Genomic DNA, 26,644 nt, shown 5'->3' with positions numbered 1-26,644 from the left:
CTACTCATCATTGGCCTTTACATCAACTTGATATCAAGAATACATTTCTTCATGGTGATCTTCAGAATACATTTAATCAGATTATTGGAAATTTTAGTATGATGAAAAGCAAATATGATTATTCTGTATTCTACAAGCAGTCAGGAGCTAGTGTCATTCTATTAGTTGTGTATGAAAATGATATTGTTATCATTGGAAGTGATACTACAGGAATCTCATTTCTTAAATCTTTCATTCATATTCAGTTTCATACAAAAGACTTGGGGATGTTAAAGGATTTCTTGGGTATTAAAGTTGTCAGGAGTAAAAATGGTATATTTTTATCTCAAATAAAATATGTTCTCGGCTTATTAACTGAGATAGGAAAATTGGGGCCAAAGCCTTGTGGTGCTCCAATGACTTAGAATATACATCTCATGGGAGAAGGAGAATTATTTAAACATCCTGAGAGATATCGAAGGTTGGTTAAGAAGTTAAATTATCTTATCATGACTCGTCCAGATATTGCATACTCGGTCAATATTGTTAGTCAGTTTATGTCATCTCCAACCATTCAGCATTGGATAGCGTTAGAGCAAATTCTATGTTACTTGAAGGGAGCACCCGGACGGGGTATCATATATAAGAATCATGGGCACACTCTATTTTTCAGATGCAGATTGGGCAGATTCTAAAATTGATAGAAGATCTACTTCAAGTTATTGTATCTTTGTCGAAGGAAATTTAGTTTTATAGAAGAGTAAAAAGTAAAATATTGTGTCATGATCTAGTGCAAAATCAAAATATAGGTATATGGCATAGTCGGTGTGCCAGATAATATGAATTTATCAACTCTTGACTGAAATAGGATTTAAAATTTCAATACCAGCTAAACTGTGGTGTGATAACCAAGCTGCTCTTCATATTGCCTCGAATCCAGTGCTTCATGAGCGAACTAAGCATATTGAAATTGATTGTCATTTTGTTCATGAGAAAATTTAACAAGACTTGATTTCTACCGGGTATGTGAAGACAGGAGAACAACTATATTAATTACCATATTATATATATATAGGTCAATTAGGCTAATTCTCAATTAACCTAATTATAGTTTCATAAATTAGATTCCTAGTATGTATATAAATATGTCCCACCCTTCAATAAAGTTGTATGTATTCTTTTTTATCTCAATTTACAACCTCAAACCATTAATCTATAACTTCCTGACTCAACTATAGTACTACCACGATATTGGGACATGACACAAAGTCAATGTCAAGTGTCATACAAGTGCGATAAGACCTCTAAAAATAAAGGCTCTCTAGGTAATTACACTCCTATCCACAAAGGACATGTACATTCAATTATATTCTACCGATAGTAAGTACAAATGTCTTCAATTCTTCAGTGTCCATTGTCCAAGCTTGATGGCATCCCTTCAAGGTCAAAGCTTCCAATGGATTTATACTTGTCATCCTAGCTTGAACCAAGCCAACTTGTAAACTCAATAAACTCATTAAAGACAAACTGCTTACGTTATCCCAATTGCCAAGCATCAAAACACACAAGGGACTTCCTAACTTTTCATATAAACTCAGGCTATTAATAAAACCTCCATCAATATGATTTAATCAGATCTCTTAACTTTACAAGACCCAAACATTATCACTTTGGATAGTATTAAATTGTTTAAAGTTGATTTATATCCTTTGTTCAACTTAGTGGTCATGTTTCAAATTTTTAGCTGATTTAGTGATTCTCCTAGGACCTATCATAACAATCGAATGACTTTCTTGCCGATACAGATAGTACAAAATGGATAGGGTCATTAGCTCATGAGGGTGACTTCTTGACCATTAGCAGTTAAAACAGTTTTTCACCTTCATCGTGCATTGACACAGAATGGGAGAGTGAAAAGGCATGTGTTAGACAAACATTCGAGCTATCCTTGGAATCCATGCACGTGTTAAAGCAGACCTAGACACCACTCCCTATGGCAGAATGGGAGAGTGCAAAGGCTCATTGTCATTTCATTGGTCCAACCATGCTCCCAGTAATATGTGGTTTTGCCATTAGTAGTTGTTTATTTCCTTCAAATTGATAGTATAGTAAGTTTTGCTTGTTTAGGGTTTAACCTATTGCTTGACCAAGAAAGAAACTTATTTCCAGTTACTTGTTTTATGGTTTAACCTTTCGTAATTGATAGCAGTTGTTGATTTCCTTGCAATTGGCCCTTGAGTATCACCAAGAAAGAAGATTAATTAGCAAATTTTTCCATACAAATTTCAATAACAAAAGGATTGGGATTAGTGGTAGTCATCCTGTTGTGAAGGTAAACATCTTACCCAGCAAGCTCTTCGTCCATCATATCCCTAGTCACCACCTCAAGCATGTCTTGGAAATAAATAATAACCTTATCTCTGTCCTCTTCCTTATTAGTCATCTGGTTCAAGAAACAATTGGTAGAACACAATGATTATAAAGCTTGAGAAAACCTTCATAAAACAAAAAAGCTTACCAGCAACTCAATCAAGTCAATAAATATCTTGCATAAACTGGGAAGATGACTCAGATCCAGTTCATTCTTCTTTTCATCATCAATAATTTTAATAATCTCCTCTATCTTCACGAAAATTGTGTCTACAACCCTAACACAGTGATGAAGTCAATGATGCATAAGTTAAGAATCTAAGGAAATAATTAGGCAAAGGGAGCCTGACGCAACAGATAAACCGACAACAGTGGTGGATTTTAGCAAGAAATAGCTTACTCTTTTTCTGGGTAACCATCAACTAAATCCTTGATGATGCTTTTAAATGACACATAGCACTCTTCAACAGCACAAATCATATAATAATCAGCTTTTATTCTCTTCTTCAGTTCACGGTACTTTCTGTGGCTATCTTTTGCCATGTCAAGGGCAGTAGGGATCTAACACAAGTAGCCAAAAACACCAAGAAAATAAGCACTCTCTATCAATACCTCGAAAATTATTCAGGAATCACATGCAAGGGGATGAAGAACAACAATAGTGGTCATGTACCTTGCTAGCTAGTAAGAAAGGAGGCCACTGTCTAATGTTCAGTTTACTCAAATCACGATCAGCAGTGTAAGGAACAAGCAACAAGTCCATTTCCCTATTTAAAAACCTAAAATGTTAACAAATTTGGAATAGAATATCAGTTATGCTTATCAGAAAATGAGAAGGTACCTATTACTTATTAGATCTTCATCTCGGAAACTAGTGATTATCTTGTTCCAGATTTGTGCAAATCTGGCTGCCTCCTTCTCAGTAATTGTCTGAATAAGCCAGCAGAGATAATTAAATTTCAGAAATACAAAGTAAAATGTGAACAGTCAAGTAACAGAAAATTTATGTGCCAAAATTTTCAAATTCCAAGAAGGTATTAAACCTCTTCAAACTTGCTAGATAAAGAAGCAAGTAAACTCTTCGTTTTGCTAGCTTCAGATTGTTCACGTGGGATCAACCGGCCATTAAAGGCACTAGGCAAGGATTCAAACCTTGACCTTAGCATTCCTAATGTGCGGATCTGAAATATTATGAAACAAAACATGGAATGAACATCCTTGCCTCTTTAAACATGATAAGAATGAACGGTTTCAATTACTAAAAGTTGTCATATCAGCTGAGAGACAGCAACGCCCAGCAATATCATAAGCAGCAAATTGATAAAGGAATAAAGGATCATTAACACCATGAATGCCAACCAAAGCCTGAACGAAAGTATCGTATTAGCTCAACTGAAGGGTAAAAATATATTTATAACCCCAAGTAGATTCTATACAAGGCTTCCTTTTGTTACTTGTGGAATATAATATGAATTTCAGCTAACAAGATAATAAAAAAGAGCTCCTTACAAAAAACTTTGTTTTATAAAGAGCATTGCAGATCAGCACATGGCATATGCAAAAGTTGTTGCACATTGCTTTAATCATCAGTTCACACCTCCAATAATATTAAATTATTAGTTCAATCTAACTTAATCTCTAAGAATGAACAAAATGAAACAACTCAGAAAATTTGTGTAATTGTAAAGAAGTGATTATTGATGGTTCAAAAACTTCAGGCAACTTGGATCAGGATTAACATTAAATTATCTAAAAAAACTAAACGCCATCTAAATCAAGGTGTAGTCCAATTATACTTCATGATATCAGTGAGGAATTTGAACTACCTGTTAGGTTAAAATTATTTTTATAGTGAAAACCATCAACTATAAACCCTAAATCTTTCATGTTTAATCAATAAGAATTAATAGACATATATGCGGAAGTGTCCCTGAATCCATAATGATTAATAGACTACTATGTTTCATCATTTTCTTCTTGTAAAGTAAAAGTTTTGTAATTATGAAATCTTACTATAGAACTACTATGTCTATCTTTATAAATAATATAGTCCATTGGTTGTAAAGTTTGTGGTTTAGTACTTAATTCTAGATTAAGGGTTTGGTCTAGTCCGGCAAATATATTAGACGAAAATTCTTAGAGTAAATAAATTCCCGAGGACCCCGCATGGCGGGAGCTTCGTGCACCGGACTGTCCTTTTTTTTATAACGGTTTTAATAATATTGTTTATTTGAACTTTAAAGCTATTATTAATATTAGTCATTGTTTTTCCTAGAAAAATTATATCTATCTGTATATTATATTTTTGGAAATCTTCATAGTCTCTTACTTTGACTGAGATTTTAATATGCTCTATAAAATATGGTATAGCCATATTAAAGTTTGGGAAGAAATAAGTATTTACTAGATTACTATTCATAACAACTTCTATAAGTCCAATAACTGCTTTATCATTATTTGAAAACCTAGAATCATAGAGAAATAAAAACACTTTAGCTCCTCTGCTTTTTCTTATAAGTCCTCTAAGGTCAAACACAATTAGTCCTAAATGGATATAATTATGTTTACGCTGCAAGAGTGTTCTTGCTGACTCTTCAGTCATAAGTGTAAAACATTCGCCTCCATCTAGTAAATGAAGTGGTTGTGTTATGTGATGTCGATAAAGTGATGTGGAAAAGGATAGCGATCCTTGATTGTATAACCTTTATAGATTAAGAGTATTTAATTGTTTATTAGAAAAGGTATCTAAATTTTATTCAATATTAATAAGTTCTTGTAATTGGTAGGTAGCAACCTGGTTTTGTCTTCTAGGTAGGGTAGTTAAAGTACGGTGTGGTTCTCTTAGTGTATGAGAAGGTCCTACAAAAGACACAGTTTGTGTTCTAGAGTGTGGATTCATTGGTGGAATTTTTGGTTGGTTCGTTTGTATAAATAAGAAACTTATAAGTACTAGGCAATTGTCTTGGGACTATTTTGCCTAGGGAAAATTTATTAAGGTCTTTATTTGATTTTGGAGACTCTTTGAGATCGGTGGCTTGAGTATTTTTTGTAAAGATGACTTTCAATTGTTTCTATTTGATTTTCTAAGACTGTAAGGCGGAGATATAAAGACGTAAGCAAAGTTAATATAGTGTTATTCTGTTGTACTAATATTTGGTCTCCCTAGCCTATTAATATCGAATTACAATAACGAGTTTCTTTTGTTTTAGAAAATTGTTGTCAGAATACAAGGGTGTACTCGTAATGAGCATTTTTATATTGCACTTTGTTCATGTAAGTTTTTGGCCACTAAAATCTTAAGGCTCTAATACCAAATTTTTCATTTTTTTATGCTTCGTAGAAATTTGAGTAGAAAGTTGTAAAGTTATTATTGTGAGTAGTTTTCTTAAAACCAGTGCCTGTTTTAAGGTTGGAGGATGAGTTGGGGTGCTTAGATAATTGGTTTAGGGTGATCAGGGATTGTTTTTCGTTTGGAGAGAGAGACTAGGTCAGGAGATAGGGTACCTTGTTTATCTTCCCTACAGCTTCCTTTGTTTGTCTGACATAGTTACTTTTCACCGTTGGTTACTTAGAAAATGACTGAGAAGGAGGGAGTAAGTGGGAGTAACAAGGTAGAGCCCTCTTGACCAAGTCAGGAGTTTAGTTAATATGAACAAAGTTCTTTATTTATCATAGAAATTTACAAAGAACTAAAATAAACCAAACAAGCAGAAATAAAACAGATAAAATAGCACGCAAAGATTTACATATGGATATGCTTACATAAGGGAAACTTACAAGAGAACTAAACAGAAACTGAGACAACTAGTACGCTGCTTCTGGGAGGATGCCTTGCCTTAGAGGTTTAGAAGGCCTTTTATAGGAAGAAAAGGAGGTTGCTTGAGGGGGAAGGAAAGGAGATTGTTTATGAAGGAAGGCATGCTTGGTGGTGATTTGAGAAGAGAGATAAGAGGGGGCTGGAAAAAAGAGAGCTATAGGTGACAGGGGGGTGATTAGAAGACAGAGACCTGACAAGAGGAGAGAAGTATGTGACAGTGGGTAGAACAAACATCATGGATGACGTTTTGATATGGGTGGAGGTACTGGAGACGATGTCAGGCGTGGAGTAGTGGTAGGTTTATAAGTCTACTAAGTAGAAATGTCTGGTGGTGTAGTCTACTGCGTAAAAATGTTCGTTGCTGGAGTGAGTTCAGGATTCCATATTCTCTAAGTTATGTCCCCTGTTGAATCTAAGGAAGGAACTTGAGAGCTGGTAGCCTGAATTACAGACCTAATATAGTAGAGTGCTTCCCTGTATACTCTAGCAAGGTTGAACTTGCTAAGCATTTTTTGCTAAGTCGTTCAATTTTCCTTTGGTAATGATGAAAGAGAGTTGTATGTTGTGTTGTAAAAGAAAAGGGAAAGAATTGGGTACCCATATCTTTGGACCAATAAATTTTGTCTGTATAGGACTCGCCTACTAGGATGTAGTTTTCGAGGTATTCAATTCTATCCTAAGCCCAATTTGTGCCTTGTACATAGGCTCGCTAATGTTTTAGCTAATCAACAAACATTGGAGGGATTTCCCGGTCAATGTTAGGATCAGATGGATAATCTTGAAGTTCTACTTGGTAATCATCTACTTCATTAATGTCAAGTTTTACCAAATGTCTAGCAGACTCAATTTTTAAATCAAGTCATTCAGTATGGGCACTGTCAAAATGTACATACAACGAAAGATTCTTCTTCTAGGGCCAAAGAAATAATAGCCGCTAATTTCTAGGGGAACTCTTTTACTGAGTCAGGATCTATCTAGAGCTTGTCCATGAATAGAGTGATATGCCTGCCTTTATAAGAAGTTATAGTATATGCTTCATAATCCAGCTTGGCCTAACAAAAAGAATAAAGGAGTTGGCATTGGCATCCATACTTTGAGGAATCGGCAAAAGAGGGGACTTCAATAGATTACGAAATATTAGCTGTAATTTATTGCTTAAAGACTTTTAGATTATTTGTCTGCAACAAACAAGAAATTACTATATGCACGGATTGTGAAGCTAACAACAAATATGGCCAACAAACAAAAGGGTTACGAAAAGGGTAGCAATAGGAACATATCAAGGGCGTTACTAACTCCTTTGCTGATACATTATCTCGTTTATTACACTAAGTCTTCTATTTTGATAGGACCATGAATCATCCAAGAAAAGTACGTACATTTGCTACCAAAACTATGTTTTGGTAACAAAGATTTACAACAATTTACATAATATGAAAATCAATTTCACTTTCCTTCTAGAGACAAATTAGCTCCCATCCAAAATCGCCTCCGTGACACAACAACAATAACAACCAAGCTTTTTCCAACTAGGTGGGGTCAGCTGTATGAATCCTTTTACGCCATTGAGCTCTATCTCCTATTATATCATCATCTATATTTAAATAAATTTTATTTTATTTTATTGTTGCTAACCAAGTCTTTTTTGGTCTTCCTCTTCCTCGTTTGATATGTAAGTTTATCATAGTTTCACATCGCCTAACTAGAGCATTTATTGGTCGTCTAAGTACATATCCGTACCATCTTAAACGTGTCTCTCGGAGTTTTTCCTCGATAGATGCAACTCCAACTTTCTCTCTAATGCTCTCATTTCTTATTTTGTTCATCCTCGTATGTCCACATATTCACCTTAACATCCTCATCTCTGCAACTCTCATCTTCTGCTCATGTGCTCGAGTCATAGCCTAACATTCAGCTTCATATAACATAGCAGATCTAATGCGGCTTTATAGAACTTACCTTTAAGTTTAAGACGTACTTTACGGTCACATAAAACACTCGACGCTCCCCTCCATTTTACCCATCCTGCTTGTATTCTATGTAAGACATCTCTCTCAATCCCTCCATCATTTTGCAAAACTACCTCCATGATAGCATCTAGAATATCCCTACAATTCACGACAGTTCTTGCTACAAAATTACAGTAATTAATGCTTTGTCCAATATCTTCCTTACTATAATACAAAACCCGCAAGAAGTTTTCTTACTATGATGTTTTCTCCGGACCATAAGCTGGAGTATATGCTACTTGGAAGAAGCTAACTTAGCCATCCAAGGCTTGGAATATCCTTATTTTAAAAGGTTATACTCTATTGAAGAAGCATTTGATGTTGCAAGGACCCAGCGGTCCTAATTTTTCATTAGTACTTTACTTAGGACAGTCCCACCGCCTATCACCATGCCCATAACTTATGTTCAAATATTTAGTTCTGAAGATGCTCCTACATCACCTGCATCTTCCTCTAGCCGTTTCGGACAACCTCCTCACTGGCCAAATTACTTAACTTTGGCCCAATTAAAAGAAAGGGCCAATGCCACAGGAGCCCAACAAGCTTCTGAGGCCCATCTGTTGGGCCTCCATAATACTATCTCACAAGATGTTACTTCCTATGCAAGAAGTCTAGTGGAGAAATCAACCTTACCAACTTTTATGAAAATTTGAGGCATGAAAACTTTCCACGAAAGGCCACCTGACAGATGACAGATGACAGATGACAGATGACTATTGTCTATGAAGCCGAAATTAGCCCTAAACTAAAATACGAAAAACTTGGCCCCGCTTGTGCGGATTCCACGAAGTATGGATGTCAATGTCAGCTCCTTTATTCTTTTCATAAGGTCAATCTGGACTATGCAACATATACTACAACTTCTTATAAAGGAAGATAGATCACTCCATTCACTTTAATGGACTATAGACTTCTTTACAAGCTCTGGATACATGATCTCGACTCAGAAAAAGAGTTCCCCTAGAAATTATGGCCTATTATTTCTCAATCCCTAGAAGAAGAAGAAAAAACTTTCATTGTATGTACATTTGACAGTACCCCTCCTGAATGGCTTGATCTAAAAATTGAGCCCGCTAAACACTTGGTAAACTTGACATTAATGAAGTAGGCAGCTACTAAGCAGAACTTCAAGATTATTCATCTGATCCTAACATTGACCGAAAAGCCCCTCCAACGTTTGTTGATCAGCTAAAACATTAGCGAGCCTCTATACAAAGCACAAATTGGGCTTGGGATAAAATCGAATACCCCGAAAACTACATCCTAACAGGCGAGTCCTATACAGACAAAATTTATTGGTCCAAAGATATGGGTACCCAATGCTTTCCCTTTTCTTTTACAACACAACATACAACTCTCTTTCATCATTACCAAAGGAAAATTGAACAACTCGGCAAAAAATGCTTAGCAAGTTCAACCCTTTCTGCTAGAGTATACAGGAAGCACTCTACCGTACTAGGTCTGCAACTCAGGCTACCAGCTCTCAAGCTCCTTCCTTAGATTCAACATGGGAACACAACTTAGAGAATATGACGGAATCCTGGCCTCACTCCAGTAGCAAACATTTCTACACAGTAGACTGCAGCACCAAACATTTCTACTCAGTAGACATATAAACCTACAAACTTACCACTACTTCACGCCTGACATTATCTCCACTACCTACAATACCATGGTACCTCAACCCACTCATAAAAACGGCATCCATGATGTTTTGTTTTACCCACCTGTCACATACTTCTCTCCTCTTGCCAGATCCCTCTCTTCTAATCACCCATCTATCACCTATAGCTCTCCTCTTTCCAGACCCCTCTCTTATCTCTCTTCTCAAATCATCAGCAAGCATATCTTCCTACGGAAACAATCTCCTTTCCTTCCCCCTCAAGCAACCTCCTTTTCTTCCTATAAAAGGTCTTCCAAACCTCCAATGGAAGGCATCCTCCTAGAAGCAGCGTACAAATTGTCTTAGTTTCAGTCTCAGTGCGGGCAGTTTATGTTTAATTCTCTTGTAAGTTTCAGTCTCAGTGCGAGCAGTTTCTGTTTAGTTCTCTTGTAAATTTCAATCTCAATGTGAGCAGTTTCTGTTTAGTTCTCTTGTAAGTTTCCCTTATGTAAGTTTCCTTATGTAATCTCCTTATGTAAGCATATCTATATGTAAATCTCTGCGTGCTATTTTACCAGTTTTATTTCAGCTTGTTTGTTTTATTTTAGTTCCTTGTAAATTTCTATGATAAATAAAGGAACTTTGTTCATATGGTGAACTAAACTCCCTGACTTGGTCAGGAGGGCTCTACCTTGTTACTCCCACCTACTCCTTGCTCTTTCCCCTCTTCCTCGGTCCTTTTCTAAGTAATCAATGGATAAACAGCAATTATGTCAGGAATAACTGAAATATTCGCCAAATATCTCCTGTGCAAGCTAAGTAAGAAGGGTTTACTACCCGAAGTCTTATGAAATAGTTAGGGCAACGATTCAACAGTGAGATCCTGTATACGTGAGGTTCCCTGGAAGATAAACAAAGGAAGTTGTAGGGAAGATAAACAAGGTACCCTATCTCCTAACCTAGTCTCTCTCTCTAAACGAAAAACAATCCCTAATCACCCTGAACCAAATATCTAACCACCCCAACCTTAAAACAGACATTGTTTTAAGAAAACCACCCACAATAACAACTTTACAACTATTATCAGTATATATATAAATATTAGTTACTATATATATATATATATATATATATATATATGAGTTATCATATTATTGGTACAAATAAATTGATAGATATATGTTAATTAGGCTAATTTGTCAATTAGCCTAATTATAGTTTCCTTAAAATAACCCCCTTATTTGTATATAAATATGTCTTACTTTTCAATAAAGTGATGGATTCTTTTTATCTTAATTAACATGATATCAATGTAAAATTAGGGTTCCATCCGCGTCACCCCTTATTGTCATCGCTGCTTTGTTTTCTTCTCTCCGTGTCAAAATTAGGAAGTCGCCTCCCACCGATTCATTTCCTCCTCTCAACGGCCACCGACTCTCTTCCTTCTCTTGACGGCCACCGACTCTCTTCCTTCTCTCGACAGCGCAGTCTGGGCTCCTCTTCCTTCTCTCGACGGTGCTGCCTTCCACCGGCCTCTCTGCCACACCACTCTGATCCTTTCTTTGGCAATTTTATTTTAGTGTTGCGTTCTGGGCGTTATCATCTGGAACCTGCAGATCTGTTCGCGTTCAACAAAGTCGGCCACCGCCACCCCTTCTTCCCTTGTTCATTCGCCTCATACACCTACACACCAACCCGACAGTCTTCTGCGCCAGGTCGCTCTCGCCCGCTACCTTGGCGTCTCCACTAACTTTCTGGTCAGCCACTTCGTTATCTTCATGCGCTTCACCGAGCTATCACACAGGGTGTTTGCCAACGTTTGTCCCAACGTCTTCCACCTCATCGAACATCCCTTCGAGAAGTTCTTTGCCGAGCACAACTTCTTCGACTGGAAGCACAAGTGCTCTCCACCTACGTCAACATTCACCAAAGCTTGATCGCCGCCCACATCTCCAGGTGGCTTTAGAGTTACAACGACTAAAGCTCCAGTGAGAAACAGCGGTCACTGTTCTCATCGAGCAGTCGTCGTCACTGCCCTCCCTGGTTGTAGTTTCTCTGGTCACCGACGTCGTGCGCAACCAGAGAAGCTGACAATTCCGAAAGTTGTCACTGCTCTCTTCTTGCTTAGCAGCGTCCGCCATTGCTCTCTTCTCCTTGACGTCTTGGTCCTCTTACTACAGAAAACAGAGAAGTTTCATTGCTCTCCTCTTCTAGCAGCCATAGAGGTATCTTGGACTTTCTTCGGCAGGAATAAGAGAAGTCTTCCTTCCTCTTTTATTTGACTTCCTTTGGGATAAAATCTTATGGCTGAAAATAAGCCTTCTTTTGTGACAGATATGATACCAGTGATGTCTAAAATCACGAACTATAAGCTAAATGATTTGAACTATTTGAATTGGAGTAAGATGGTTCGTCTTTATCTACGAAGTATTGACAAAGATGGTCATTTAAACCCTCCTCAAGATGATTCAAAGCAGACATGGCTTAGAGAAGATGCTCGATTGTTCCTCCAGATTCAGAATTGTATTTAGTGAGAAAAAAGGTTTGATCAATCATTATGAATTTATTAAAGAACTAATGGATTACTTGGAATTTCTGTGTTCTGGGAAATGAAATCTCTCTCGCATGTATGAGGTTTGTAAAGTATCGTGTGGAAAAACAAGATCAACCTCCCATCAATTATTTTATGGCATTCAAGAAGACATATGAGGAGTTTAATATGCTTTTGCCCTTTAGCCCTGATATGAAGGTTCAACAACGCCAACGAGACTAAGTCACAAGTCCTCTCTGGTTCTGATGTCTCTGCTTGACAAGATGTATTTAGTCGTATTTTTCGTACAGAAAATACTGCACTCATTTCACTAAGTGGTGCTTTGGTGAGTTGCAATACTAAATATGTACCTGGAAGACCAACTAGTCACAATGGAAACAAAGGAGGTGGCTCACATGGCTTTGAAACTCGAACGCCAAATTCGGATAGTATTATATGCAACTACTGTCGTAAGTTGGGTCATACTAAGTTTGAGTGTAGAAAATTACCGTATAAAAATTAGCAAAACCACTTATAGCCCATATTGCACCCTCTAATGATGCCTCGAATAAATCGGTCCTTATCTCTGCAGATGAATTTATCAAATTCTCAAAATATCAGGAATCACTCAAGTCTTCATCTTCCTTTATCACTACTATTGCTGATTCATGTAAACAAAACGCATGTCTTCTTTCCTCCTCTTCCAAATAGATGATTGATTATGGTACCACAAATCATATGACAGATAATTCTAGTCTATTTTTTACTTGTTAGTCCAAATCTAACATTACTTTAGTTGATGTGTCTCTATCTTGTTCGTGAGTCTAGCACTATTAATCCTACTCCTTTTCTTTCTCTATCCTCTATCTTACATTTACCAATTTATCCTTTAATTTGCTCTCTGTCAGTCAACTAACTCGTAATCTTAAATGTTGCATCTCATGTTTTCCTAATCATTGTTTATTTCAGAATCTTTTGAAGAAGAAGATTATTGGTAAAGGATATGAGTCTGGAGGTCTTTACATTCTTGACACACCGCTCTCATATTCTTTTGTTGGCTCAAGTATCACTTCTCCGTTCGAGGCCCATTGTAGATTGGGACATCCATATCTACCTTTGCTCAAAAAGCTTTATCCACAATATGATAAGGTGTCTTCATTAGATTGTGAGTCGTGCCCGTTTGCAAAACATGACCGTCTTAGTTCAAGTCCTAGAGTAAATCAATGTGTTACTATTCCTTTTGAATTAGTTCATTCCGATATTTGGGGTCCTTGTCCTGTTCTATTTAAATCTGGTTTTAGATATTTTGTTATTTTTGTCGATGATTACTCTCGTGTAACCTAGTTATATTCAATGAAAAAACATTTTGAGTAATTTTCTTTGTTTTGTGTCTTATGTTGAAATTAAACTCAATTCAATACATTCATCCGTAATTTATGAAGTGATAATGCTAAGGATTATATGTCCTATTTATTCCAGCCGTATATGGGTTAAAATGGCATATTTCATAAAACCTCATGTTGACACTTCATCCCAAAATGGTGTAGTTGAACATAGAAATAGGCATCTTCTTGAAATCGCACAGGCATTTTTATTTCAAATGAATGTTCCCAAACCTTTTTGAGTTGATGTAGTGTCTATAGCATCTTTTCTCATTAACTGCATGTCATCCTCTGTTCTTTATGGTGAGATCCCTTACAAAATCCTTTTTCCTAATAAGTCGTTATTTCCTAGTAACCCTAGGATATTTGATAGCACTTGTTTTATTGAGGATGTTCGTCCACATGTCACTAAATCAAATCACAAGTCTTTGAAGTGTATCTTCCTTTGTTATTCTCATCTTCAAAAAGGTTATAGGTGTTATTGTCCCAGTATTAACAAATATCTTATCCCAATTGATATAACATTCATGAAAGACACTTTATTTTCCATCCTCACCAATTCTGACTCACCAAAGGGAGGATGCTGATTTATTGGTACTTTAACATTCATGAAAGACACTTTATCACCCTCCGCACTAGTCCCAGAATTGACTCCTGTCAAACCTCCTGTTATTCAAGTATACTCCATGTGTCACCCTCTAGATTCATGTCCTGCACCGAGTCCCAAGCGATGATCTTCCTATTGCATTACACAATGGTGAACGACAATACTTATCCTACTTTTGTTTCTTATAACATCTTGTCATCTTCCTCTTGTTCTTTTATTGCTTCACTTGATTCTGTCTCTATTCCTAAAAATGTGCGTGAGATCATATTTAATCCTGATTGGAAAGAAGCAATGATAAAGGAAATGAATGCTTTAGATGACAATGGCACTTGGGACTTGGTTGATCTACCTTCAAGGAAACGGGTTATTGGATGCAAATGGGTATTCGCAGTTTCAGTACATCTAGATGGGTCAGTTGCCAAATTAAAAGCACGTCTTGTAGCTAAAGAATATGCTCAGATTTATAGGATGGATTATTCTGACACTGTTTCTCCTATTACAAAGTTGGCATCTGTTCGATTATTTATTTCAATGACCGCTAGCGCCTTTACATCAACTTGATATTAAGAATGCTTTACATCAATTTCGTTTGACGTGACGAAGACTCCTCACAATCCTACAACACAAAAACGTCAATGCCGGGTCGGGAAGAAGTTCCCGGCGTTGGCCCTCCGATGCTCAAGTCAGTCTTCAGTGATGTAGGAAAGTGGAGAACTGTAACTAAGGCATGTAGAAAACAAAGTTGCGCATACCTTCTTCTGTAGATGGGAACCCCTTTTATAGCGTCACTATAATGTTCGTGCACGCATCTGAAGATATAGGCACATTTTCCTAGGAATCTTAGGAAAAGACAAGTCAAAAAGTGTCTCTGATACCATTCCTTAAACAATAATGCAACTCTCAGATATGACAGCTTGGAAGCTTCTAAAATATGATTTGCATGCTGGACATAATATGTTGCCATGTCTCCCGCACGAGGGTATCGGTCCGATAGAGTTGTTACTCAGCAATGGGCCTTAATCGCGGACTTTCCCAGAGTGTCCGTTCAGACACACTTTAGGTTGATCAAGTGGTCATGCCCGGCCCGACATACGACGCGCCGCTCAGTTGGTTTGCTTTTTGGGCTGGGGCCTTATTGCTCTGACTTTGACCTCCACGTCCGCTGCTTTTCTTCTACTTTGACCCACTAGTGAGGCCCCCTTTCATCACCACATCGATGGTGATCTTCAGGAGTAGATGTATATGGAGCAACCTCCTGGTTTTGTTGCTCAAAGGAGTCAGGGCAAGTTTGTCGTCTACGAAAATTTTTATATGGTTTGAAACAGAGTCCTCATGCTTGGTTTGGAAAATTTAGTCAAATTATTGAAAAATTTGGTATGATAAAAAAAAAGTATAACCATTCAGTATTCTACAAGTAGTCAAGAGCTAGTATCATTCTATTAGTTGCATATGTAGATGATATTGTTAACATTGGAAATGATACTATGGGAATATCATCTCTTAAATCTTTCATTCATACTTGGTTTCATACAAAAGACATGGGGGTACTAAAGTATTTCTTGGGTAATGAAGTTCTCAGTTAAAAAGGTATATTTCTATCTCAGAGAAAATGTCCTCGACTTATTAACTGAAATAGGAAAATTGGGAGCAAAGCTTTGTAGTACTCCAATGACTCAGAACATGTCTCACAGGAGATGAAAAACTATTTGACCATCCTGAAAGATACCGAAGGTTGATTGGGAAGTTGAATTACCTTACTGTCATATATAAAAATTATGGGCACGCTCATATTAAATGTTTTTCATATACAGATTCGGTAGATTCTAAAATGAATAGAAGATCAACTTCAAGTTATTGTATCTTTGTTGGAGAAAATTTAGTCTCATGTAAGGTAAAAAGTAAAACGTTGTGTCACGGTCCAGTGCAAAATAATATGGATATATCAACTCTTGATGAAGGAGGACTTAAAATTTCAGTGTCAGCTAAACTATGGTGTGATAACCAAGCTACTCTTCATATTGCATCGAATCCTGTGTTTCATGTGCGAACTAAGCGCATTGAAATTAATTGTCATTTTGTTCGTAAGAAAATTTAAACAAAACTTGATTTGTACCGAATATATGAAAACTGGAGAACAACTTAGGAACATCTTCACAAAAGTTTTAAATGGGGTTCGAGTTGATTATCTTTGTAACAAGTTGGGTATGATTAATATCTATGCTCCAACTTGAGGAGGAGTATTACCATATATATAAATATTAGTTACCCTATTTGTATATATATATATTAGTTATTATATTATTGATACAAATTAGTTAATAGATATATATTAATTAGGTCAATTTGTCAATTAGCCTAATTATAGTTTCCTTAACATAGATCCCTTGTTTGTATATAATAATATAATATGTCTTACTTTTCAATAAAGTGGTGAATTCATTTTATCTTAATTAACAACGTTCTACTCGAACTTCAACTTTCTACAAAGCATAAAAAAAATAGGGCTAGGTGACAAGGGTGTGTTCATTGCTATCCCGAGACGAAAACAATTCAACAAACTTCAAACGGGCATAACTTTTGACTCTAGTTGAGCCATGGGGCCCACAACCTATCAAATCAAAGTTCGTTACCAAATCTACAATTTGGTATAGGGTGGAACCCGTAACATCTATGTTTTAGGCCCTAAAATATTATTTTCGTGGACATGTAGTGGTGCCTCTTAATTTTATGGAAATTTTGTATCCTAGGAAAATGCCCCCAATTTGTTAGAAAAGATTGTTAGTTTTGGTATTCTTAGAGACTATAAAGGAACCAAGGGGGCACTTGTTTAAGGCATGAAGAGATCAGGAGATTCTCCCCTCCCCATCAAGGGGGTTCCCTTATGACAAGCAACCCTAGGAGAGTCATTTCCAAGGAGCCACCAAAGATTCCGTCCATTATACAGCTTGGAGCTCATCCAGAGACGACGATCGGCACACAACTAAGCATTTTTTTCTCCTTTTTTCCTTGATTTTGAGTTGTAGAATATCTTCTTTCTCATCTTTTAATTGTAACTTCATCTCCAAGGAGTAGTACTCTTAATTCTAGGACGAGAGAGTTAACCCGATTATTTTGTTAACACTTGTTTTATATCAATTAAACTTTCTTTTATCGTATGATTTGTTGATCCATGATCCAGCCTTATTGTGCATACATGATAATGATACTAATCGTGTGTTTTCATATCCCATGGGATAGAGGAAGGAACAAAAAGTGAACCCAACTCTCCAACCCATAAGAACCAAGACTTGAGAGTTGTTCATGAAAGTAGTTCAAAACCTCACAAATTCATCATTGGTTATCATAGAGCTTAATGGGTTTACCCCAATTCAATGTCACGAAGTAAGGGATAGCACTTAGAGGACCGTAGGACCTCTCTAAGAAGGCAGTCGCTTTAGTGAGGCTACCTTGAAAGTGGGTGTCGCGTTTGGGTAGGCACATTGGTATTATTCAAAAAGTCTATATTAGTTACCTCGGGATAGACCACCTTCATACGTATCAATATTGAGATAATAAAGAGAATAATATTTAGGGTGTTACCAAACATCATGGTGAAATCAAAATCCTAGAATTGTTTCCCAAAAGTGATTCTCTCCTAAGACTCCTCTTGCTTTCTTGATTCATTTTCTTTCTCTCACGATTCTCGCGATTTTCGATTGTCTAGATAGTCTGCTTCGTAATTTTGACTAGTACTCGATTTACCATCTTGTGGGATTCATATTTTATTACTTAACGACAATCGTGCACTTATGAATTTCTCACATCAATGGGAAATATCTTATATGAGACTTTAAATAGCTTAGGGTGATTAAATTCATTGATAGATACAATTTCGTATTGTTACTTTGTTGACTAAATTGATATATAGAAGATGTAAGCTCATTTATTGTCGAATTAATGTTAACAGAACTAATAATTTCTGAAAGATGCATACACATTCCCATATGTGCTTGCATACAGCATATGCATTAAGCAGTCGGTCAACCGCACATTGTCGGGATACATCTACAAAACGAGGCCACAAGAATTTCAAAGTAGAAGTGGAAATGAACTTTTATTCAGGCCTCATAGAGAGAATATGTTAATATAAATTGGAAAGACAAAACAACGAAGAAGCTAGATTTAACCAAATCTAGCCTGAACAACTTGTGCAGAATAAAATATAGCTCGAACATTAGTATGTTAAATGGTCAAAGTGTGAATTAGAGAAAAGAAAAATGAAGCCCAAATATTCAACTTGGTGAAAATCTAGCAACCAGTTAAAATCCCTCATAACTCAGTAACTCAGATGAGCACTCCAACCCAAAACTCAATTTTGTTTTCTGCTTTGGTTTTGATTTGAAAAATTTATAAAAAAAAAAATTGGTCTCAGTTTTGTTTCTCTTTACCAACTCTAGTGAACTAAAAAACCAAAGCAATCAAACCAACCTAAATACTAAACATGTGTCCAAAAATCCTTTTGTAGTCCTTTATAGCCTCCAGAAGTTTCTCAAGTACATGATCAAGGCTTACTTATCAAGTATTACACTAGCGGGTTTTTCAGGATGACGGTGGCAGACAATTTTTACTGTGTTAAGTTTATTCAGAAATCTCAACCTAGAATGGCCATGGTTTTGGTAAGGAAAAGCAATTATGCAAGTTAGAAAAAGTACCACCAGGATGGAATGGCCCTCGAGAACTATGTTAACTGTCACATAAATTGCATATGTTTCAGATATAAGGGTAAATTATGTGTCGATCCCTAGTAGTTCACCCCTCTCTTATATTATTCATATACTATTAGAATGTATCTCTCATTCTTTTTCAAATCTCTGTTTCAGTGCAGCATATTATTTGTTTAATCTAATCTAACAAAAAAATTAAAATACATAGTGTTATCTATGTAATTTTTATTTTTTAACCTTGTTCTTAACAATCATATCCAGTCAAAAAAATACTCTTTTAGATAACAGCGTGTCTTTATTTATGTAAATAAGCTACATGATGGACTAAAGTGAAGAATTTGGGAAACAACAAATAAGAGTACATGAAGTACCAATAAATAATTGTTAAAGGAAGTCTATATATGTGGCCCAGAATAAAAATAAAATTGAAGATCAGCTTACTAGGTTCAATTTTTTGATAATATATAAATATTTCGAAATGCATAAGCATAATAACTGAACCCAAAAAGCACTTGCAACTAAAAGCAACCATTAAAAAAATATGATAGTGTGAATAGTAAACCTCTCCAAGACGAAGGCAAGCTCCATAAATGCCTCCAACCAAAGTTGAAAATATAGAATACCAGATCTGAGTGTCCATAAAATAAACCTAAAGTGACGAGCATCAGATCAATAAATCAATCTGCAAAGAAATAGGTATATAGGCTGAACATAATCAGGATAAAGAAGTATACAAGAACTATAGGAGCCCAAAGCACAATCACAGCAACAATGTTGTTATTGGCTGCAGATAGCAAACACTGTTTTAGCGAAAACATAACATATCAAAAGCAATTTGAGGGCAGAGAACATTTCTTTCTGAGTATATACCTCGTGGGAAAAATTCATGCCATTGGTAAGTTGTTATTTGCTGACTCATGATATCTTTTGTTGGTTTCACAAGAGGATTGATCTATATTAAAGAAAATAACTTGGAATGACACCACAGGATTATGTGCATATTTGACTCATGAAAAAAATTAGCAAAAATCAGTTCAACAGTCAAGTTTGTGCGCAACTTGAAGAAAAATGACTTTATGGTGATCTTTCAAAAGACAAGTTTACCTCAATATAGAAACTGAAGGCCAACTTTGTAGATATAAGAAGCACCCAGAACACCGTATATCTTTTTAAAAAAATAGCAAAATGACGCATGTCAAAATAAGGTGGCATGTATACTAGTAAAAAACCAGTGCTATAATGGCAAAAGAAAACAGATGTACATACTTGAAAAGTGACCATGAGCTTTCATGCATCCCTCTTCCCACATATAGATGAGGCTGCAATAATTAAAAAAGAAACTTCTCATATTCCTATAACTAAAATAACAATGGAGAAATAATGACTTCAAAAAACAGTAATTACCTGAGACCACCACATTAAAAGAGTAACAATTTTATAATTTGAACGCTCAAGAAACCGTCTCAGAAACGGGAATAGGAATAACAATATAGCAAGCATATTTGGCAATAGATAAAGGACAAGTGCCAAAATGTAGAGCGAAGGCTGATTCTGACCATCCCCGAGCCAACCTTTAATTGCCCTTGCTAAGCCAGTAGGATTTCTCCAAGAGTAAGCATAAGTAACTGGTAAAATTATCACCCATACAGCTGCCGAAATAACCTTCAAAACATATCTCAGCTTAGCAAGATAAGACATCCTTCTTCTTGCTTTCCAGTTAAAGATTACATCAAGCACAGCTGCAAAATTAAAACAACAGAAAGTTAGAAGAACAGGAAAATATATAAGACAAATGAGCTGTGCCTTGTTCACATTTATTATCAACCACTAGAAATAGATAAAAGTTGGAGGAATCTACAAGACAATCAAAACAAGGAAAACTCTTGAAAATTTCCAAGTGGAACAGAGCCAGAAATCACAAAAGATTATATAAATAAAAATAGAAAAATATAAAGATATGATTTACCATGATCATAGGGATCTGATTAAGTAATACTCTCTATAGATATGTATGATATTGACGAATAAAAAAAGAATATATTTAATTCTCCCGAAATTCTTAACATGGTATCAGAACGTCATTCCAAACCCCCCTAGCCTCCTTTTCTCTTTCATTAGCCGTCGCTGGCCAAGGAGGAACCCTCAATCATCAATCTGTCATCGCCCAAATTCCAATTGTTAGAATCTCTACGTGTGAGCCAAACATGTTGTTACGAGTTTTCTAGTCCAATCCCACGTGCTAGCATGTGAAAGCATGTTCATTATTGGAAATTTCTTCAGTTGTCACTATTATGGTCCCTACTCCTTACAACATCTTTGTAAACCTGGTTGAGTAAACATCAGCTCAAGAGTGTCACCTTTTTGTGCAACAGGTTCAGAATTTCTTTAGTATTTCAGATTTAGTTCTCAGTTTTTTTTCTTGTTGCTCTTTGGCGATATGGCTGAGAAGAAGTTTATCATGAACTCTACTGATAAATATGTCAATTCTCTCGGCGCCAAGAATCGTTAAAATCTTCATCCACCAATTACTACCATCGTCGAGGTCAGGTAAACCAAATACATGTCTTCTTCCTCATCTTCCAAATGGGTCATTGATTATGCTTATACTGTTACTTTAACAGATGGGTCAACCTTTATGTTCTTGATCTGGCATAGTACTCAACACCTACAATTCAATTACACTCTCTCTCTTAATTGTCTTTTAATTTAATTTCTGTAAGCAAATTCACCAGTACTTTTAACTGTTATGTCTCATTTTTTCTAGATTATTATCTTTTTCAAAATTTACGGCAAAGAAGATTATTGATAAAGGACATAAGTTTGGGGACCTATACACCCTTGATGCATAGGTACTAAAGTCCATAGCCTATACTGGAATAATCACCCCATTTGAAACACATTGTCAGTTGGGTTATCATTCACTCCCAGTATTGAAGAAATTTTGTCCCTAATTTTATAATTTATTCCCATTAGATTGTGAATCATGTCAATTTGCTAAATATCATCGTCTTAGTTCAAGTCCAAGAGTAAACAACTAAGCTAGTGCTCCTTTTGAATTAATTCATTTAGATGTTTAGAGACCTTATCCTATTATATCACAAACTGGGTTTAAGAATTTTGCTACTTTTGTAGATGACTATTCTTGTATAACATGGTTATATTTAATGAAAAATCGTTCTAAGTTATTCTTTCATTTTTCTCCCTTTTTTGCTGAGATTAAATCTCAATTTACTGTTTCTGTACAAATATTGCAAAGTGATAACACACGGAATACTTAATGGAAACTTTTCAAATTTATATGACTCAACAAGACCATGTGTAGACACACCATCTCAAAATGGGATTGCAGAGAGAAAGAATAGACACCTTGAAACTGCAAGAGCTTATTATTTCAAATGCAAGTTCCTAAACAGTTTTGGGTAGATGTAGTTTCCACAACTTGTTTTCTAATTAATTGTATGCCATCGTTGATTCATGCTGAGACTCCTTATCACGTTCTCTTTCCAAATAAATCACTTCTTCCTATTGAACCTAGAACATTTAGGTGTGCTAGCTTTGTTCCAGATATTCATCCTCAAGTCATAAAACTTGATTAAAAACTTTTGAAGTGTGTTTTTCTTGAGTATTCTTGGGTTCAAAAAGGATATAGAAGTTACTGTCCTAATCTTAGCAAGTATTTGGGGTCCACTGATATCACTTTTTTTTGAAACCACACCTTTTTTCCTCTACCAATCGCCCTCGCCAAGGGAGGATGATGAGTTGTTATTCTATACGATCACATCCTCTATTTCAGACCTTATTGAATATGTTCTTGTTAAGCCTCCCATACAGCAAGTTTTTTTTTGGCAACATATTCCTCCTAATCCATGTCCTGCGCCAACTTCTTCTTCTTGGGATCCAGTTTCAAGTAATGACCTACCAATTGCTCTTCTCAAGGTAAAGGTAAATGTACTTATCCTTTTGTGTCTTATAATCACACTTATCGTCATCATTCATGAAATTCTATCTCATGTTAGTTGGTGTAATGCTATGATTAAAGAGATGAATGCTCTAGATGACAATGGTACTTAGAACCCTAGTCATCTGTAGAGAAAAAAATAATTGGGTGCAAATGAGTGTCTACAAATAAAGTCAATCGTGATGGGTCTACTGCCCGACCGAAAGCCCTAGAGAGGGTATGGTCACACGGCTTTGCTGAGATTTTAATTGTTCTTTAAGATTGATTGTGTAGTGGATATCACTAGATTTTGATCAGGATTGAACATTAGTGGAATCCTGTTTTTAAGGTGCAGGATGAACTGTAGGAATGGCTAGTCATACTCTTCATTTAAACACCCCAAGTACCTCATTCATGAGGGTGATAAACCAAGCCTTGGAACCCTTTATAATTTCAGTACACCTTGATCTACAGTGACGCACATGATACCTACACGAAACACATATGCCTCATCCTATAGATCCATAGGATAGAAAAGTTTGTTTGGCAATTTGAAGTACTCCTTTTCACAACCCTAGCTTCTTTCCTCAGATTTACCAAATCTGAAGAGAACACTTCAACACATCTAGGGAAATTAAAGATAACAAGGACTAGATTAAACCAAATACCCTTCAGATGATCAAATCTTCACAGTTTTGTGACATTCTATAGACGCTTCATTAAGGAATCAATATTATGATAGCTCCCTAAATGAAGTTGCTAAAGAAAGCAAAGTTTCAATGGTCTAAACCTGCCTTTGCCACCTTTTGGGATAAATAGAAGGATAGCTAAGATGCTATTTTTTAGAAGTGCTGACCTCTCTAAAGCATTTAAATTATCTTGTGATGCATCTGAGGTAGGTGAAGGAGAACCATTGAACCAAGAAAAAGATTCAATTGCATTTTTTTGTGAAAACCTCAACAAAAACAAACATCTTATTCAAGCTACAACCAAGACTTTCAAACTATCATTCAAACCCTTAAGATATTGGCATAAGACCTACCCACTAGCCACAATGCACTAATAATGTATACTAAATTTCATTCAAACTGAGGAAAAGTTGAGTGTCAAATATGTTACATGGGTTAAGTTCCCTCAGGAATACACTTCTATCGTAAAACATTGCCCTAGTGTAGATAACAAATCCATTGATCCACTAAGTCATATTATAGGACCATTGCACACCATAAACATAGAAAATGTACCCAAAACTGATTTTAGTAAATCATGATGCAAAAAATATAATAAAACACAAAAGAAAACATGACATTCATATTAATAAACATTTAATTAAAAAAGGATTTAGAGAGCATAAATAATTTTTGAACAGTCAAACCTTGGCCCAGCTTTAGGATTGCAGCAGTTATGAATATGCTTAAAACCTTCCTAACCACTTCACCATCAAAGATGGCACTTGAGCCACCATTCCATGCAATTATAATCATGGCCTTTAAAACAGAAATGCAGATAACGTAAATAATAGATAAGAAAATAAGATATGTGTATAAGCATATAACTAGCTAGATGAAGTCTAACAGTAAGCAACATGCACCTGCAGACATAAGATAAAGAAGATCCACATTCTATCAAAACTTCGAAAAATATGCCAGAATGAGCGTATCTCAACAAAATTAATTTTTCCAATCCACCGATCTGAGCTTGATTGTTTGTTATCCTGAAACCAGACATGAAACTCCGCATAAACTTCATGATTCATGTTTGCTTATCGAGATAACATTAAAGATATGGTTCAACAAAATCCCTTAAGCATGTCAGCAATATTTCCAAAGGCATTCATAAGCTAGAACAATCTTGAACTTTCACAAGTAGAATATATGAAAAGTTATGACATGATAAAAAATTGATCATAATAGAAAAATGATAAAATGACACTATTTAATTTAAAATTCTCACCAGGAAAGAGATTTGAGAATAACAAAGCTAACAATATGGAGAAGCGAGCAGCATTAAAAAAACTAGCCAGCAGCAGTGATGGTGTGAGTGGCAAAATGCTCACAATAATTATTAGAGTAGAAAATTAGATCACCCCATGAATTTACTAATTCTATAACTAAAGAACCCTAAATTTTAAATAAGTCAAACATTTTATAAATAATAGAACTGAGTAAATACACAAATAGATTATGATAAAAGTTCAAAAAAGTTAGCAACAAACTTGTTATCTCAAGCAAAAAGGCATGTAGATGCAATCACCCTTTTAAAGGGATCAATCGCCCATGAATACATATTGAACCATTCATAGTTATAACTATAACCATTTGAACTACATCAGTACCTTTACATGAATATAAAAAATACATACTAAAAACCTTTTTTGCAACAGCTTACATATCAACTATAATTAAATAACATTACCCTAAAACTTAATTAAATTGGTTACTTTGATGATGAAATTAATTATGCTAATTTAGATTAGCACACTACATTTCAATTTAATATTGAATATAAAAAATGTGAGAAAAATAGTAAAAAATTATCAATGTAAAAATTGGTACTAATTCTAATTTTGATCAGAATTAATTATTTATCCAATTTGTTCCACTTTCAGTTATTTAACTACCTTATTCAATGAAATAAAATTAAAGAAGTATGAATTGTTTGGTGTAATCCCAATAGAATCCATGATGTCTTGACTGCTTATTTAGTGTTTCCTTAAGTCACCATCATGTATTGTTACTACCGATCCTACTTATTTATGCGGGAAGCAAACGCAAAATGGCACTGAGGCAAACTGAACAGCTAGACTGCAAGCATGGATGACCGTTAGGCACCTCAAAGGTGTGCAAGAAATGAGTCAGGTAGCAAAGGGTCAAATAGTTTGGTGACAACATTGAAGAAGAAGCTAGAGATTATGCAAAAGCAGTACTGGCAAGACTTGAGAACAAGGTAGAGGCCACAAGATCAAATCAGCTGAGGAAGAGAGAAATAAGCAACCTCATTGTGAAGTTCACCAGCAATTTCAGGGACTAGATAATATCCTTCCTGATATTCACCGATGACTTCATTGTGTGTGTGTGTGTGTAGTGGTGGGTGGGTGGAGTCTGCAACTTCATCTTGTGGTCACCAGCAACTTCAGAGCCTGAATGATATTCTTACCTTCTCAGCTCATTCATAGGCAACTTCATCATGTGGTACCTCGGCAAGCATTCACACTGATAGAGGTGGTGTCTGCAAGATCTCCTTCACAGCCTTAGCTCATTCAGGTGTCTATTAGTCAGAGTGGGTCTCCAATCCAGAGAGGAAAGAACATGGAGCTATATAATTACTTGCCAGGGGTGCAAGTGCCAGGGCAGAGGAGATAGGCAATGTGCAAAAGGGATAAGGCTGTGACGGATCAGGTTGAGGGTGAGCAGAAACATGACAATGAAAAATGTCGTCCCTTTGCCTCCTCAATGTCCTATTTCTTCATCCTTCTGTCCACACATGTTTCTGATTTTAGAGGAACAGATCAACGTAGCAGGCAATACAATTTAAGCAACCAATGAAATGCAGGCCATAGAAAGTTCCATGTGGCAGCACATCCCAATTCACCAAAACATGTCCTTCAATATATAGATATAATTCTGCACTCTTCATTGAGAAGCACATAGGTTGATTTTGAATAGGATTTGTTATTACAAAATTAATTTAACTTGAAAACTAGATAA

The 26,644-nt window shown here is 35.9% G+C and overlaps 1 protein-coding gene and 1 pseudogene across 1 annotated transcript in view; one reads left to right on the top strand and one right to left on the bottom strand.

Annotated features, from left to right (window-relative positions):
* LOC121986167 (callose synthase 3-like) overlaps positions 1-26,644 on the bottom strand; it is a 126,307-nt gene that overhangs the window by 31,251 nt on the left and 68,412 nt on the right. Inside the window, exons 21-28 of the mRNA XM_042539991.1 lie at positions 19,735-19,784; positions 19,563-19,649; positions 3,393-3,530; positions 3,191-3,279; positions 3,023-3,116; positions 2,750-2,910; positions 2,498-2,627; positions 2,325-2,422 (exon numbers count right to left, since the gene is read on the bottom strand). Of these exons, the coding sequence (XP_042395925.1) occupies positions 2,325-2,422; positions 2,498-2,627; positions 2,750-2,910; positions 3,023-3,116; positions 3,191-3,279; positions 3,393-3,530; positions 19,563-19,649; positions 19,735-19,784 (847 nt within the window). The remainder of the gene's footprint in view (positions 1-2,324; positions 2,423-2,497; positions 2,628-2,749; positions 2,911-3,022; positions 3,117-3,190; positions 3,280-3,392; positions 3,531-19,562; positions 19,650-19,734; positions 19,785-26,644) is intronic.
* Positions 12,082-13,095, top strand: LOC121986166 (annotated as a pseudogene).

The sequence above is a fragment of the Zingiber officinale genome, chromosome 5B (genome assembly GCF_018446385.1).
Source record: "Zingiber officinale cultivar Zhangliang chromosome 5B, Zo_v1.1, whole genome shotgun sequence".
Lineage (NCBI taxonomy): Eukaryota > Viridiplantae > Streptophyta > Magnoliopsida > Zingiberales > Zingiberaceae > Zingiber > Zingiber officinale.
Note: the sequence above shows the minus strand (reverse complement) of the source record. Positions and strands in the feature narration are given on the sequence as shown.